Genomic DNA, 18,403 nt, shown 5'->3' on the forward strand with positions numbered 1-18,403 from the left:
CCCTGCCCACCATCAGTCAGTGCCCCACCTAAATCAGGAACATCTAGATTAAGATTAAGATGGACTTTTATTAATCCCTCGTGGGGAAATTGTTTCTCTGCATTTGACCCATCATAGTGTTAAGAGCAGTGTGCTGCCATTTTGAACGGCGCCCGGGGAGCTGTGTGGGGACCGGTGCCTTGCTCAGAGACACCTCGGTAGCACTTGGTCTTTCCGGGACTTGAACTGGTGACCTTCCCGTTGCCAAGCCAAGTCCCTATCGACTTCGCCACCACCGCCCCGATTAGAAAGTGTATAGGTTACATACATTGTGTTTCTCACCAGCTGTTTGCACCACACACACTCTGGCGCAGATCTCATACAGTCACCACATGAGTTGACCATCGACTTTGAGCAACCTTTCTCCTGTTGACACAATCCTGCAGAGAAAAGCACAAACTCTGTGCAACATCAACTCAAGATATTGAACCAGGAATTCTTCATTCTAAACATTATTATTTATCAAGATTGTGTGTTTTGTTTTTGGACAGTTACACGTATAGCCTCTCTTACTATGCAATGACAGTGGATACAATGCTCTGATGAACTGCAGGGCTTGCTCTCACACATGTCTAATGTCGCATTGAAATCATTTCACTCATTAATATAACAAATATGTTTTAGTTGAGCTTTAAAGATTTTCAATTAAATTACTAATAATGTTAACGTTTTCAAAACTTACCATTTTCACCCATCAGCATGAGCAGAAGAAACAGCAAATAATTCTCCATTTCCTGTAAACCAATACACATTTTCAATGTAAACCTTAACTGACATTCATTATTCTATTAACATTGGCCTCACTACTTGTACTAGCCACAGATTGGATCTCATTCATGAATAATTAATGTATTCCACAATTGGTTTTCGCATTGATTAAAGGATTCCTTAAAATGAACATACATCGAACTGATGAAAATACAATCTTACAGTTTCACTTTATTATACTTTTTCCACAAAATATAGCCAACACTAAAGATATTGTATTTATAGCTTTGTGTCAACCAAATGCACAAACAAAGGCAAATCATTGGAACAAATAATAAACTGTGACATTTTCCGAGAATGAGGTGTAAATATCAAAAGCTTGGCCTTATAATTAAATGCTTGCAGTAAAAGGTTTTCAGGAAAGGGGGCTGTTCTGCCATCGAGTTTGATTTAAATAGTGTGAAATGTTAGCGTATCCCATAACTCAACCTTCTTTCTGTGTTTCACATGCACCTTACTTTCTCTGTCCGCTCTTTTGTCAATTCCTCCTCCAAATATAATCCTATAACATCTTAGTTTTATATAACAAACAACACATCTGCTTTTCATTGACATGTTATTTATCAGGTTAATTACTAACTCTGAATGTGGTAAAGATATGTTCCTTAAAGGTGGGGTAGGTACATTTGAGAAACCGGCTCGAGATCGCTACAATTTGAAAATACACAACCGGAGAAAATCTGCCACTTCCTCACAGAGCCCCTCCTCCAACACACACGAACGCGCACATGACCAATGAGGGCACGAGACAAGTTTGTGCCCCGATGGAAGGCTGACAGACAGGTAGGCCATCCAGTTACTTTAGCCGGGCCGGCTAAACGGATTGGTTGTATTTTTTACAGTATTACGGCTTCTACAGATGACATTTTTTTATGGATTTTTTGTCAAAGCACTTCAGATATTCATTGCTATCGGGATGTTAAGAGCATTCCATGTAATATAACAAAAAATGTACCTCGAGCCGGTTTCTGAAACTTACCTACCCCACCTTTAATGTTTATGTGTATTTTAAGAGAAATTGAGTCATTAGGTTATTTTGCTTTGCTTTATTTCAAGGTTATCAACCGACACTAAACTATTACTACCACCAATGTAAAATGAACATCTTCATTCAATACAAAAGAAGGTTTTCAAGTTTGAAAAGAAGGGCTGGTTGCCAAAGGGTTACATTTGAGCAGTGCAACAATCCCAGGGAATTCGAGACTTGAACTTGGGGGAGCTGGAGTTTTGGGGAGTGTTGAGTGCAATAACATTCAATTTCTTCTGGGGAGGAAGCATGAGGGTGTGGCGTCTTGATTTCAGTTTGGCAAATGTGTCAATCACTTTGCCATCGTCAAGGCCATGTGTCTAATTGAATCATCACTACTACATACACGCCTTCCATGTCACTCTTGATTTTCCTCCTACAGTATATGAAGCTATTTAATTGTTTTAATGTGATACTCTATAAATAAATGTGTTATTATTATTGTTGTTATTAATAATAATATTTCCTATTTTGCACACACACATACACACAAACTAATCTGTGTAGTGTCTTCAAATGTCCACTAGATGTCAATAATACACAATGAACAAGGAACATAACATGGTAGGTTACTTTATGGCACACTAATGATTGATTCAATATTGATTCAATGGAAGCATGACATGACCTGTTGCTAGCTTGACATGGCTGCTTGCTATATAAAGTGAACTATGGTAGCCTGAGTCGAAATATGTTAAATCTTTCAATCACCTAGAGCAGGGGTTCCCAAACTTTGCCATGCCAAGGACCCCATATAGCATTGTCCTCTGGCGGGGGACAGCAGTTTTTTTTTATTTAAATGATGTGTACAAGTGCCTCGCGATGGAGCATGCAGTACTACATTTGTCACTCCACTTGTTTTGCCTGTCATAGCCGCACTGCCCCATCTGAACACACACCCACACAACGAGACCAGTCAAGTCCGTTTGAGATGATGTACTCATCTAAAACTCTCTCTTCATGTGGTCCTACCTTCCAGTGCTTTGCAAAATAATATTTCCTCAACAAAGTTATCTTCTGAAATAAATCTGATGTATGCAAGCAATTCTGCGACATTTGCTACATCCGTGCTCTCATCCAGCTGCAGAGCGAAATATTCACTAGCTCTCACTTGCTCCAAAAGCTGAGCAGATACTCAGTTTCACTCTCAGTCGCCGCAGCTCGATTCTGATTGGCTTGAAGGGCGGTCGTGTGATTTAAAAAAAAAAAATCCTGTTTCCCTCAAACTTTGCGTGACCCCCCTGGTGCCCCCTGGCGGCCCCCCGGGGGGTCGGGGCCCCCACTTTGAAAAACACTGACCTAGAGGATGCATATGCTTCAAGTCAAGTGGAGTTTATGTATATAGTAGGGTACATTTCAAAAGACAAGCATAGACTCAATGTTAGGTTTAGGAAGGCGACGTGTTTTGTTTTGGGTGGATCCACCGTGTTTCTGACAGTTCCTGGTCGTTATTGGTGTTATACGAGAGATAACAATCTACTGGAATATAATGTAAAAATAGTGGATTAAAAATATTTACGAGTTATTTTACAAGGATATATGCAGACATAAAGTCAGCCCAATTGTGAACACACGCACACCCCAGTTTTTCGTGCCAGACACGCAGCTGCTTACTAGCACCTGGCTGTTCCACATTCATACCACAGTGACTGCAGGCTAGCTGATCTAGCCAACATTAACATTAGCTAGATAAAGAGCCCTCATCTTCACCAACCTGAGCTTGAAGATGAGGCAGTGCAGCAACAGGAGATAACTCCTCCACCTCATCTTGCCTGGCCTGTGCCTCGTTGTCTTCATGATCCCTTATATTTGTTTTTAAGTTTCTTTTATCCATCATAGCTAGCAAGCTACCACCATGCCAAAGTTACGCAATTTCTCTCTCTTGTGCCCTCTCAGGTGAGCGTGCCCAGTGCGTGGATTGACCATAGACAGTAAAAATAACGTTATATCTGCTGAATGACTCAAAGATTTGATCAACGATATTATTATTTTCAAGGGCTTTAATGCATGATCGGAATGACAGATTAATAGATCCGGGACTGTTTTTTCAATTGTTATGAACATAGTTTTGTTATTAACATTCATATTTTATGATTAACATTTTTGAGATCCGGGACTTTGCAAAAAACATCCGGGGCTATGTCTAACGACGCCACTGGAGGTTATAAAGGAAGTATTGAACCTCCTTTCCTATCATCTAGAGCAGGGATGGGCAAATGGCAGCCCGGGGGCCACCTCCTCTTTTTGCGGCCCTCAGATTAATTTATAAACAACGTAATTAATTAAAAAAAATATATGTATTTATTTATTTTTGTCGTACTTGTAGTACTGATACCGTCCACTAGACTCCTAGTTACGTTGCGTACATGATTTCGTTCTGCAGCCAAATACCGCAAAATAATCTGTGACGATTTTGTGTGTATTGTGTTTGTTTCTCTCTTTCTCCCCCCTTACACTGATGGGGCCTTCTCTATGTGGCAGAGAGTAGGTCTTATAAGCAGGGGCGGCGCCAGGGGGTATCTAGGAGTTGCTATAGCAACTCCAACAATTGGCCTAGCAACGGCTTAGCAACCCCATTGTTTTGATATGAAAATGTATCATATTTATACACATTCTCGCAGCCCGCGAGAATGTGTATAAATATGATACATTTTCGCGGGATCTATCAGGGGCGGGTCGTTGTAATTTACTGCGTGAACTGTTACTTGGCTAATTCTCAGTAGATCGAAAATGGAAACATTTCTCAGTCACAAGTCAGCGTAAACGACCGCGTTCTCCAACGGAGCCGGTCCAGCCGGACAACCATGCTATCCACAAGGATCCCGATGTGCACTATGAAAACCGGGAGGATTGGGACCACGAAGAGCAGGTGCCCCCGCCAACTGACCCGCTGCACCCGCAGCAGCAGGACCAGCTAGCTGCTACCACGAGCTGCAGTGGAACTAGCGCTGCTCCTCTTGATCCACTGCCCTCATTTCCTCCACCCTGCTCTCTGCAGAGCTCCACTCCAGAATATACAAATTCTGCTAGTCAGTGATTCTCAGACACAGCGTCTCACCCTTTGAGCATCTCGGCAGAAATGAGCAGTTGCTCCTCTCAGTTACAAATGGTCATTTTAAATGAATCAAGAATGTGTTGTATTTTCCGACATGGCGCATTGTTCGAGGCGTGCTGACAGTGAGATCTAACACGGGGAATTGTGAATGAGGAGAAGAGAACTGAGAATGAGGAGGAGGAGGAGGAGGAGGAGGAGGAGGAGGAGGAGGAGGAGGAGGAGGAGAGTCACAGAATGAGGCCAGAGAGGAGGAAAAGTTCGTTATTTAGGCAATGTTGTAGGTGGGAGTTAGGGAGAGACCGCCCCTTCCAGGTGTGTATGTGTGTGCGTTGTCAGGTGTGTGTTACGTGAAAGTCATGAGTGTTACACTATTGATTGGTTCTGTAAATAAAGAGAACGTTTTCGACATTGAAGGCTTGAATGATCTTGAATAGCGGTGAACGCTACAATATGAACAGGCTCGTGCTTGGCCCACTGATATTGTTTGTTTATTTTGAAAATTAACTAGCAACGCCGTGCTGTCATAGAGCAACTGCTAAGCTACTACAGCAAAAAAATCCTGGCGCCGCCCATGCTTATAAGAGTAAGGGACCTTTACATTAACAATGTTTTCGGTAGCTTTAGCCAACTCTCTGACAAATGTTGCCTTCCAAGCACTCATCTATTTCGCTACTTCCAGGTCCGAAACTGGGTTAAACTAAACAACCCTTCATTCCCCAATATCCCTCCGGATTCAATAATTGACTCAATTCTGGACACTTTAACAATCGAAAAAGGTCTGATTTCAAGAATTTACAATTCCGTCTCCCACCTCACAGGAACATCGCTTGATAAAATCAAACAACATTGGGAAGAGGAACTAGTCCAAGCCATGGATGATGAGGTCTGGGATGGCGCATTAGCGAGAGTGAACAATAGTACGTCCTGTGCCAGGCTCAATCTTATACAACTAAAAGTTGTCCACCGTATCTATTACACCAACTCTAAACTCTCCAAAATATATCCAAATGTTACGGACACCTGTAACAGATGCCACATGTCACCAGCAAACATGACTCATATGTTTTGGTCTTGTCCTCGCCTACAAGGATACTGGACAAGCATTTTCAATCACCTTACTGAGGCCTTGGACGTGGTATTGACACCATGTGCAGAAACTGCCATTTTTTGAGTAATACCTGGCCACCGAATGTTGAAGAGGAAAGCTAAAGACAGAAGCCTTTGCATCTCTTTTAGCACGAAGAAGAATACTCCTAGAATGGAAATCTTCTATACCACCTAAAGCATCTCAATGGCTTAAAGATCTAATGTTGTACCTGAACTTGGAGAAGATTAAATATAACCTGAGGGGCTCCTCAAAACTATTAGAATCTGTCGGGGGCTCTATGATAGCCTACATAGCTGAACTTCAGACACTACATTAAGGAGAAAGATGGGGGACTACGAATGTATGTTTTTTTTTTTCCTTTGTTTTTTTTCTTGTGTCTCTTTTTATATTAATTTTTCATTTATTTATTTTTATTTATTTGTTCTGTCTTTGTATACATGTATGTATGTAGGTAGGTACGTGTATGTATGTGCATGTGTACATGTGGGTATACATATGAGTATATGGGTACAAGTATTACTGTTACTATTCTTTATTCCCTTATCTATACATTTTCTTTTAATATTATCTTCGATATTACTTTACTTTTACCTATACAGGTATCTATCTTATTCATTTAGTTAGTTATTTATTTTACTAGCTAGGACCGGGAGAGAGGGAAAGGGGAAAAATAAATAAAAATATTGACTGTATAAATGTAAACTCATTGTGCCTGACTCAATAAAAAAAAAGTTTAAAAAAAACAAAAAAAACTGATATTGTTCATGTTTAAAAAGACTCGCCCTATAACTTCACATTACTTGATCCTTTGAGAGGACAGTCCTCAGTTGTATAATTACAAAACAATGAGTTGCTTATAAGAATAATATAAGCATAGGCTAGGTCATTTTAGGCATTTGATCAAACATGAAAATGTGTTTGCAGGTACAGATAGTGCTCGCAGTAGAAATACTACCATTCAAGCATACAGTATGTCCGGTGTACCACACATGATAAAAACAGCGGCTCTCTGTGACAGCGGGTTTGTCCATGCTCCAGCGTCGTAAATAGTAACTACTAGTATTGTTATACTTGTAATCGATCATAATTAACAACATTTTATTTTAGTGATTAATCCAATTATATTTCCTGATGGATTGACACCACTAAAGATGAAAAATCACCACAATCACGAGTTTTAAAGGTACGCCCTTGCTACGCCAGATTTGCTATCGAACGAGGAAGGCCCTCGAGTATTAATTGTCTAACCTGCCAATTTCCCAACAACAGACTGCAGAAATCAGTCATCTTTGTTGACACATTAAATGTAAAAGGGAACAATAAAATATTCCCTGCCGGAACGTATACCATGACAAGGTAATGTGCAGTGGGGACGAGGGAATTTTCTGCAACAGTTTGTTATGATTTGAAACCTTTTAGCATTGTTTGCATATTGACAATTTAACAACACAACTATTTTTTTTATGTTTGTTAACTAATTATTAGGTTACTCACTACTTCAACCAAAGAACAGTTGATGTTAAAATATCTTACGGTCCTCGATCAACATGCAATCATTGGACTACATACAGAAATTACTGCCATCTTGTTGAAATGTGAATAATGTATCCTCACAAAAAGTAATTCCTCATTGTATTACCACATACAGGCTTTTTAAAATAAGCACCCTTATTTAGAGCCCTGGTTTTAGAGTTGTACACCGACATGGTGTCGTGTTCAAACAGGCTTGTCTCTTTCTCCACACTGTTGACACCATACAAGGTAATAGAGAACATTAAAGTGTCATCAGTTCACTTCCTCTTTCACCGAGGCTGAAAACGATCTCAAGACAAAGCAGGACTTGACTTGTATGTATGTATACAATACCTTGCTTATAACTTATCACTCGACTTTACATTATAATTAAGCAGTTTTGGATTCAGAAATCAAATAAAGAACTTCAATACTACCAATACTTGGTCAGTTATTTCTGTCAGTTCTTAAGTTAGTCAACTTCCTCTTAAAAAAACAGGAAGTATGTTTATGTTGATAATATAAATGTACAAAACAGCGGTGTTGTTGCATAGATGTACTAGCATACTAATAAAGGACTGGCTTATCTATAGCCAGTTGAGTAGCACTTGAAATACTTGGCTCTATGAAGCCTGATGTACTTTATGATTCTGTTTTCTTCAAGGTTGTGTCTTCCTGGTCGAATGCACTTATTGTAAGTCGCTTTGGATAAAAGCGTCAGCTAAATGCAATGTAATGTAATGTAATGTAGATTTTCTTCTTCATATTTGAGTGTGACAATGTTACAAAATAGATTTGACTCGATGTTTGATGAAGTAAAATATAATTAACACCAGATTTGGCTTGAAACACAATAGCATCAGGTTGTCATATAAGAATGTGAAAAAAGGGTAATGAGAGTCAAAAACCAATGTTGTTATAAAAGCAAACTTACCAGTAACAGCAGTTAAAGCAGAATTTGAAGTGTGTGGTTGATAAATCAGCCGACACCTTCGCACTCCGTGATGGAGGGAACTGTGTCTCAGTATCACTCGAAGCTGTATGAGGCTTCTTCTAAAAGATGTACTGTTTAAATACAGCAGCTAACCCACCCACATGACAGGAAGTGTGAAGCAACCAGAGAGTATGTTTTAGAGAACAGGAAGGGTGGTGTTCACACATCAGATTAGCATACATCACACAGCAAGCTTAAAGACTCCACTTACATTAAAGTTGTGCTAAAACACGTTTTTTAAAGCAGGGCTTATTTTCTCAAAACACTAAACACAATTCACAAAGTGCAAAGCACCTCATTTGCCCTTCAGGAGGGAGCACTGCACTCACAACTACACTTAGCAAAACCAAACTGTGCTAATGGCACACTTCATTCAAAGTACCAGACTCTTTGTCCAACCAATTACACACTGCGGGGCTCAATCTAAAGCACACTCATCTTTTATGGCGTGTAAAGATTGTTGAAGTCTACAAAAATATGTGTAGAAACATAAATATACTGCTGTTACACTTTTGTTTTTCTCCAAAACAAATTGGTGCAACGTTCATGCAGAACTCATAGTTGCAGGTATGACAACAACAAGGATGCCTTTGTCAAATACAGTACATTGAAAACTTTGAGGAAAAATAAATACAACAAAATGTTTTTACAAAAAAGCAGAGGAAAGGAGAATACTCTATTTTACCACCTGGGTCTGACCACAGCCTCTCATCCACCTGCATCACCTGTAGGCCTGACGGTCATACAGCTCCAACCATTATGCTGCAGATAACTCTTCAACTGACTTCATTTCATCCTCCCTCTCTCCCTCTTCCTCCCTCTCTCTCATCCTCCCTCTCTCCCTCTTCCCTCTCTCCCTCATCCTCCCTCTCTCTCATCCTCCTCTCTCTCATCCTCCCTCTACCTCTCCCTCTTGCTGCTGTCCATATATCCATTGTTGTTACCGGTTTTTTCAGTAGCTAACACACACACATTTTACATAAAGCATAATTATTTATACTCACAGTCAAAAAGCAAAACCTCAACACAAATCTCCAAAACTCTAAACACAGTTTCAGCTCTGAACCCAATATGTCATTCAACTTGGCACTTTTTGCAAAACACTGCACACAGTTCTCTCATACCTCATTCACACCAACGGTGTTTCGAGGCCGGTTCGGAGCTGGAGCTTGAAAAGCACCGGGTTTTCCTGTTCACACCGCAGCGGAGCAGCCTCTTAGCTCCGGAATCCGGTTCGTTTCGAGCACCAAAAAATTGTCCGGCCAGAGCAAAAGCACCGCATACGTCACGCTTACGTCGAGGCGGGGGCAGGGGCAGATCAACTCCTGAACAACAACAACAAGCCGGCGTTTTATCCAGCTTGTACACAACGATGGAGAAACGTAACAAGCAGCAGTGGTCCACTGAAGAGACCAGCTACCGACTGGGAATCTGGTCTTCCGAAGAGGACAATCGGCCATTGTTGTTGTTGTCGGTGTGAGCTGTGAGGGGTTTCCGCACGGTTTGGCTTTATGAAGCAGCAAACGGTTACGTCATGACGCAAACGATGACGCAACACCAGTCGGACTCTGGGCAGTGTGAAAAGAGCCGGAGCTAAACCGAAGAACCGGTTCTGAACCTGAAAAGCTCTAGCACGGAGCTTGAACCGGAGTTGCGTTGGTGTGAATGAGGTATAAGTAAGACACAGAAATCTGATTCACTTGTTTGCCATTTTCAAAAAACTACCTTTAAAAATGCTACAAACATGAACCAATCAACACATACTAATGACCATAAACACCAAACTGCTTTATTGTTGACTCATCAATAAGGATGTAAACACCAGAAAAAGGCTTCCTGTAAGACATTTATAAAAACAACAATGAAAAACTTTGAGGAAACTGAAGTCAGTTGAAGAGTTATTTGCAGCATAACAGTTGAAGCTGTTTGACCATCAGGCCTAAAGGGTGCATGTGTTGCCAGTGAGCCTCCATGTAATGGCCCACTGGCTGGCACCCAGTTCTTTTAATCCCCCAATTAGCCCACACACACGGGGAGCAGGCCGATTTCAGGTAACACAATAAGTTAAGTTCACGAACAGTAACACATAAGGGACCATAGCCGCGTTCACACCGCAGGACTTTCCCTGGTACTTTAGTTCCGTTAGTACCGTTAGTACCAATAATGTCGCGTTCACACCGCCGGGACTACTCAGTGCCGGGAACTCTTTTGGAACTCTTTTGGTACTTTTTAGTCCCTGCTAGAGAGGTGGTACGAACCTGGTGACAAAGAGTGCCAATTTCTATTCTATTTCTATTGGCTGGGCGAATTGCAAACCACGCCCCGTTAGACTCTGAATTTGTTTTGTTAGGCAGCCATTTTTTCCCTCGCTACAAAACCACATCCACACCTGAGCGAGTATGTTGTTTGTACTTGAAAGCAGTTATGACAACACGTACAGCACCGGAGCACCGGAATGATGAGGAAGTGTCGGCGCTTCTGTCAATTTACTCAGATGCAGGTATGCAGCAGCTTCTACAACAAGCAGTTCCCAACTCTAAATGTTTTGAGCGATGTTCGCAAAAGCTACTTGAAATGACCATCGACTCGGGCACGCTGCTGTGGGAGCTCGCTGAAACGGCGGATTCAGTCGGCTGTGAAGTGAGCAACAACGACGAAGGTAAAATAAACTACTTGTACTGGGGTTTTTAATATGCACATTACTGGTCTCAGATGTACTTTTATTTGCTCAGTAGATCGAGGTAGCCATGAGCAGGCTGAACTGGCTAACACTGTTAGCCGGCCCTGAGCTGGCTAATAACATAACATCTAACTAGCTATTCTCGGCCGCCATAAAAACGTTTTGTCTTGTGAATAAGTGGGCAGTGTTTTCTGTAATGTGCTTCACTAACTCATGGCACTACATTTGTTTGTTTCAGGCGAGGCGGGACAACTCGCTGGATTGCAAACGAGTGGACTTTCCTTTCCCGATCGCAACAGCATCCGTTGCTCGTCTCCCTTTCCATCAACCAAACGCAAAAGTACGTTCACACACACAGTGTAGCTTCACAATCACGATTACTTCCTTCATGGTACAATTATGAATTATGAAACACCGTGGAAAACGTGTTTGCCTAGGCAGGCGTTTACACTTTTCGCGCCCATTTTACGCTCACAAAATTGTAAACATCCGGGCTAGGTCAGATAACTTCCGGTAAGAAAACGTAACGTGTGTGTCTCTCTTGTGTGTGTGTGTGTGTGTGTGTGTGTGTATGTGTGTGTGTGTGTTTATGTCTTTGTGTGTCTGTGCGTGTGTGTGTGTGTGTCTGTGCCTAACCCTATCAGTCGGAATAGCCCTAACAGCCTGACCGTGTCCCTTCTGCCTGTAAAACTACATGGTGATTAAATAATGTTTCCTCTTAGGAAAGCGCGCACAGGACACACATGATGAGAAGTTCTTTGCCACCATCGAGACTATGGAGGACAGGCGTGCCATGGCCAGCAAGGCGATGCACGAGGACCAGATGATGCTTTTACACAAGGCCCAGGAAACAGAGGACAGGGTGATTGCGATGATGGAGCGCCAGGATGAACGGGACGCAGTCTTGGCACAGCACATGGAGCAACAAAAGGCTTTTCAGCAGGGGTTTCTGGGAGTGCTTTCAGAGCTAGTGAAGTCCAACAGGCCTTCCTCCCTGTATTATTGTTTTAAATATTGACACACAGCGGTGTTTTCCTGGACATGGAAACATTCAGGGCTAGCCCACAGTTAAACTCTTACAGTGCTATTTTTATATATTTGTTATAAGTGTATTTTTTTTGGGTACATTTGATTGAAGTTGATTTTCTATTGTTATTATATATATATTGCCACTGTTTTTTAATACTGACACCTAACTTGCACTAAGGTGTGTCTGTTACATTGTTTTGAACTTCATCTTGGTGATGTTGATGCTGAATTCACTATTTAGTAGATAATCATGTGACACTTTAACTTTGCACTACGGTCTGTCTGCTGAGCCTACCTATTGTATGTGCCAGTGTTATGTTTTGATACCGACACTTATTGATCTGCTGCTGATAAATAAAAGATAACCTCCATGGCGATTTAACAGATAATGTATCTTGCTTATTTCTCCTCTGACACTATCTTTACAGTGACATGTGTAGCATCCTATAAATCACATTTAAGTGATTATTCTGATACCATCATGTTTCATCGGTTATAAACTGGCGAAGCTTTAGTTGTGTCCCACCCACAATGTGGCTTTGAAATAGATAATTTCATTGTATTTCAAAACGGCGTCCATCAACACAAGCACTATTTATTTATTGAAAGAGAAATGGTTAAGTTTGTAATTACCAGTGTTGTGAGTTCAATATTTTAATTAATTATAGTAAGGGAACATCTTAGGAGGATATATAATAAAGGTGTGTTTACTGCTGAGCCTATTTAATGTGCATATGACACCTGGCAGTTTGTTATTATATTGCCACACTGTTTTGATACTGACATATTTTCTTTGCACAAAGGTGTGTCTGCACTATTGTAATTGTGCCTGTCTTGAATGTGGTAAATAAAAGAGAGAACCAAATGCACTGTACAAAGCCTTCCATTGTCCTGGAAAGGTTTCATCAGCCAGCTTTGCAGGGGGTAGGCTGAGTCACCAAGAATATAGTAACCCACATCATGTCCCCCAATATTCCTTGTTACATGAGGAAGTAGACCACCCCTATCCACAAAACTAACCAGTGAGGACATGCTGAACCCTGCTATCAAGCATGCTACCTGGTAAGCCAACAAAAACACTCCAAAAGAGGCCCCTAGCATCCACAACACCCTGCAGGACGAGCGAGTGCCAGCCTTTGCGGTTGAAATACTCGTTATGGTACGCCTTCGATTCCGAACCAGCATTGCACTTACAGCATCCGACGCGTGGGTCAAATCCCTAGTTGGCTGCAATAACCCAGTTACAAAGCTGTATAACATGAGCACAAAGACAACAAGCTCATTGAACTCCATCATGTCTGAGGTCTGAAAGTAAACAAACGCCTCATACAGCGGGTGGGCTTTATACCCCCTCCCCCGTGTAGTTCTTCTTCTCTTGTTTTTTTGTTGTACTCGCCGTGAAGTGGTTTTGCGGCCTGCCAGTAAACCCAGAGAAGAAGAAGACGAAGTGACGTCAGCGTAATCGTGCCTCAGGGAAAGTACTGCGGTGTGAATGCGATTGGCACTAGCCCCCTGGCGGATTTAGTGCCGTGGTACTTTAGTGGTACTTTAGTGCCGGCACTAAAGTACCGCAAGTCCTGCGGAGTGAAAGCGGCTCATGTCAGCCAAACTTCTCACAAGAAACTTCTCATGTACTGCAGTGCCTATAGACCACCCTGTCATCCAGGCTGTTACTGCTCTACCCAACATAACAGCAAAGATCACATGACCAGGGGTGTACATAACTTTTTTGCCCTGGTTCTCAAAGGAGCACCTGGAGATGGTGCTTGGTGCGCATCCTTAAAATGAAATAAACAGACCTTTTGAGGGGTACTTGACTTTATGAACGGGGGGGGAGGAGGTGCGCTAGTGAGCACGCTCATCAACTGTTCGCCGGAGCCTTGCACTGGCCCTGATAGGAACTAGCGAGCGGTGCAAAAGACAGGAACTTGAGAGCAGTGCAATAAACAGTAAGGTGAGAGTGTTGCAATACTGCCTTTAACCGACCCGTCTGGCAGCAAATCGCCGTGCAGCAGAGCTTCCACATTTCAGACAGATATGGCTTAAACCAGTCTAGAGTAGTACCACTGATTCCCACAGAATGCTGCAGGCGAGAAATGAGAATGCTGTGATCTACAGTGTCAAAGAGAGAGAGAGAGAGAGAGAGAGAGAGAGAGAGAGAGAGAGAGAGAGAGAGAGAGAGAGAGAGAGAGAGAGAGACATTATATACTGTATGTGTTCATTATATCTACTTTTTCAATATTATTATGTATTGTTTTATACTCACATTGTTAAAAAAGGCTCCAGAAGGCCTTGGGGACAGCAGTATCAGGGGCTGGAGCTGGGCAGGCTCTTTCATCAGCACTTCTTCTTCCCTTTGCCAGCCAGGACCTCACATACTTTTCTGGATTGAACTGTCCTAGCGGTGGTCCATTGCATTTGATAAAAACCAGACTGGACAGTCGGCTGACAGAGAGCATTCCTTTTTGCAGTAAGGATATCATTCATGCTGCTGAATGCCCGCTCAAACTCACTAGTGGAGACAGCGTCATGTCATGTATTAGCTGATTGTCCCGGGCCTCCCGGCCATGTAATGGGCTTTCTCTTGTGCTGACATGAGAGGTGGTTGTGGAAGTCATTCTGTGTCTCAGATTCTCTACCATACTGCGGAGAAACTGACCTGCATGAATCTGTGCAAGCCATGCCATTCTCACGCAGGGCAACACCCTTGAAAGATTTCTCAGCAAGAGCTCTATGAACTGTAGTCATATGTGGGCCAGGCATGGAGACCATGGATTCAAAAACTCGTATTTCTCGAGTTAGCAGCCTATCTGCTGTAGGCAGTGTCATCTCTCTTTTTTGGAGTTGCCGAGAGAGGTCGCTGAGCTCTGTGAGCGCATCATCAAACTGAAAACTCATCTCTTTTGACTCCACCTCGAGTGATAGAATTACTAACAAATAACTGCTAACAAAGCACTTATATACTAATAAAGGACTGGCTTATCTAAAGCCAGTTGAGTAGCACTTGAAATACTTGGCTCTATGAAACCTGATGTACTTATATGATTCTGTTTTCCTCAAGGTTGTGTCTTCCTGGTCGAATGTACTTATTGTAAGTCGCTTTGGATAAAAGCGTCAGCTAAATGCAATGTAATGTAATCATGGGATCATCAGTCCCAGATTGCTGACAAACATTGCAGATGTGAGCACATCATCAAGGCCCTTGTACTTTGCTCTGTCTCTGGAATCCCTGCTCGTGTCGTTTGCAGCATTTGAAAAGTGATCATGAAGCACTCTGTAGTTTTCCCAGACTGCTCTGTAGCTCCTTTCACTTGAAGCCACCCAGCGGATGGACAAAACACGCCCGATCACCAGGAAACGCTGTCCGACTGCTTGTGCACACTGCGCTAACTGCCTCTGATTTTTGGGGGAGGCATGAAACAATGAGTAGAGTTTATCAAAACATATTTGAAAATGATTGAGCCCTGAGACCTCCTTGACCACATCCCCAACTGCCAGCTCTCGTCGATGATTCGAGCAGTGCCACACAAACAGGCTTGGGAATTTACTACACAACTGCGTAGCAACGCCTGTTCTCTTCCCTAGCATTACTGAAGCCCCATCACATGCAAAATAAACTAAACACTGACTATAGAGCAATAGTGAGGGTGAAAGGAGAGAAAGAGTAGTCGGAAAAAGGCAACAGGAGTTTATGGTGGTTGTGAAACTTGCGCAAGAGGGAGCTTCGTTCGGCGTGTGGAACCCTATACGGTTAACTAAATCCATCAGTAAAGACATCGGGGAGGTAATGAGTGCTAAAGTATTGAGGAATGGATCAATGTTGATCAAATGTAAGGATAGAGAGCAACAGAGGAGAGCAATAAAGATGAGTACCGTGGAGGGTAAGCAAGTGGAATGTTCACTGTTCAGTGGTAGAAAGCTAGTCAGGGGAGTTGTGACAGGAATCCCCGTCAGAATATCAGCTGATGATGTGAAAGGGAATATAACAAATGCAAAAATAAGTGATGTCAAACGCATGAAAGCAAACCGCAATGGGATTAAAGAAGATAGTCTTTCGGTTCTGATCACCTTTGATGAAAAAAGGCTTCCGGAAAAGATACTTATTGGATATACAGTATGTGTTATGATGTGACAGTATGTTCCACCACCGCTAAGATGTTTTAAATGTCAGAGATTTGGACATGTGGCGGCAGTGTGAAAGGGAAAACAAAGGTGTGGCAGATGTGGTGGAGATCATGAACACGGAAAATGTGAAGAAGGGGCAAAGCTGAAATGTTGCAATTGCGTACCGTGGATGTGAGGTTAGCAAGAAAGCAGAAGAGGTGCAGCGAGTCAGGGTGACGCAGGGAGTTAGCTATGCAGAGGCAGCAAAGACAGTTTCAGGAGGAACGCAGGTTAAAATGGGAAACAACCAGTGGCGACTGGTCATTAGGGGCAGGTGGGGCACAGCCCCACCTAGTGTCAGCAGAAAGTATTAAAATAATGATTACAACAAAATGCAAAAAATAAATTAAAAAATATATAAAATATATTTTAAGATCATGTTTAATCATCCGATTCGTCTGTACATTGCTGTTTTAGTATGTGTTCTTCTAATTAGTGTCTACAGTGTGTGCCTATTGAGCTGTTTAGAGCCATGTGGGACAAAACCTGATCCTGCCCCTCCCTCTGACTGTCTAAGTCAGGGGTGGGGAACCTTTTTCCTCTCAAGGGCCATTTCAATGTTTTCAACATCCTCCGAGGGCCGTACAAATTATTGACCTCTGCTTAAAAATACTAAAATCACAGCCCACTCATTTCACCTTTCATTCATGCTGTGCAAAGAAAAAGCAACCTCTTAATCCAGATATCTTGCCATGACTCACGCATGCACGTGCACGGTTGTGGCATGACCACCAAAACAGAAATCTATGGACACAAGATGTGTGCAAAATGTATTTAGACTCCTATCCATGTGAACATGATTTAAGTTGGTGGGACCTAACCTCCTCTAGGGGGGTCCGGGGGGCATGCACCCCCCGGAAGATTTGTTTTTAAATGTTGAAGTTAAAAGCATAAATCTGGTGCACTTTGAGAGCAACATTAGTAGATCTATGGATACATCTCTCAACACCCATATGAAACAGAACTGTAAACAGATTTTCTTTTTCTTTATGGATATTTTACAAATCACTCTCCTTTCAAACTGTATTGTTTATTAATAACAACTTTTTGTTACTGTCATATAGTATTTTATACCTGTTTACTTTATTCTCTTATTTGTTTTATAACTATAATGATCATATAAAGATGTGACTTTACCTCACTGGTTGTAGAAAAAGCTTCTTATATTCGTTAGCATAGCTAGCTAACCAGATGCTAATAACAATAAAGTTATCGACTGTATGATCAGTATGACAGATGAACAGATCGCCACTGGGCTTACAACTAAAGAAAGACACAGCCACGCAAAAACTGCAGCATGTGTACGGCTCCTTATCGGTACTGCAATTTTTGGAAGTGCCGGAGCAGAGAACTACACCCTTGTCAGACGAAACGTATACCACGTGACGGCAGGTTAGGCTTGTGTTGTGTTCAAGGACCCTGACCTTGGCCAGGAAAAACAGGCACTCTCTTGTTTAATTATTTTGCGGTCTAGATTTCTTTAATTTTTTTCTTTTTTGCGTGTGTTTATAAATTACATCGAGGGCCACACAAAATGGTCTCGCGGGCCGTATACGGCCCGGGGGCCGGAGGTTCCCCACCCCTGGTCTAAGTGAACGGTGACTGCAAAAACTACACTGCGCATGCTCAGAGTATTTTCCTATTTAATGTGTGTGGCAAAAAATAATGACCACAGGGGCAAAATGGTGCCATCCCCACCATAGGTCATCTCACATAATTCAGAGCTGATTGGCTGTAAGTACGTGTGCCGCGAAAAGTGTGGTGTGTGAAGAGGAGGAGAGAGAGCTGCAGTGAGGCGTCCTAAAACCAGGAAGTAAGCTGCGCATGGCTTCCCTCCACAAAAAAGCAACGAGATTTCTCCATAGGATTTTAGAAAATAGCTCAAAATAAGATCTGTGGGAAACGTAGCTGTTAGATAAATGTACGTTTTGTTCAGCCGGATAATATCCACATGTCTACCCTACTTTTATCATTTTCGAATCAAAAATCTATTGATTAGATTAGATTTATGATAGACTTTTGAAACT

At 42.0% G+C, this 18,403-nt stretch overlaps 2 protein-coding genes across 3 annotated transcripts in view; one reads left to right on the plus strand and one right to left on the minus strand.

Moving 5' to 3' along the window:
• Nucleotides 1–8,558, minus strand: part of itgb2 (integrin, beta 2) — a 37,911-nt gene extending 29,353 nt beyond the window's left edge. The window contains exons 1-3 of the mRNA XM_034105158.2: nt 8,444–8,558; nt 722–773; nt 322–419 (exon numbers count right to left, since the gene is read on the minus strand). Coding sequence (XP_033961049.1) covers nt 322–419; nt 722–770 — 147 coding nt within the window. The 5' untranslated portion in view covers nt 771–773; nt 8,444–8,558. The remainder of the gene's footprint in view (nt 1–321; nt 420–721; nt 774–8,443) is intronic.
• On the plus strand, nt 7,804–12,554 carry LOC117462991 (uncharacterized). 2 transcript variants are annotated; one of them, XM_071206307.1, is made up of 4 exons: nt 7,804–7,848; nt 10,998–11,162; nt 11,422–11,523; nt 11,906–12,554. In XM_071206307.1, exons 2-4 carry the CDS (start codon nt 11,006–11,008, stop codon nt 12,199–12,201), a joined length of 555 nt encoding a protein of 184 aa, XP_071062408.1. In that variant the 5' UTR covers nt 7,804–7,848; nt 10,998–11,005; the 3' UTR covers nt 12,202–12,554. The 2 variants fall into 2 exon arrangements, with proteins under 2 accessions (XP_071062408.1, XP_033961281.1); XM_034105390.2 differs by lacking the exon at nt 7,804–7,848 and having other exon boundaries at nt 10,669–11,162.
• The last annotated feature ends 5,849 nt before the right edge of the window (nt 12,555–18,403 follow it).

The sequence above is a fragment of the Pseudochaenichthys georgianus genome, chromosome 17 (assembly GCF_902827115.2).
Source record: "Pseudochaenichthys georgianus chromosome 17, fPseGeo1.2, whole genome shotgun sequence".
Taxonomy (NCBI): domain Eukaryota; kingdom Metazoa; phylum Chordata; class Actinopteri; order Perciformes; family Channichthyidae; genus Pseudochaenichthys; species Pseudochaenichthys georgianus.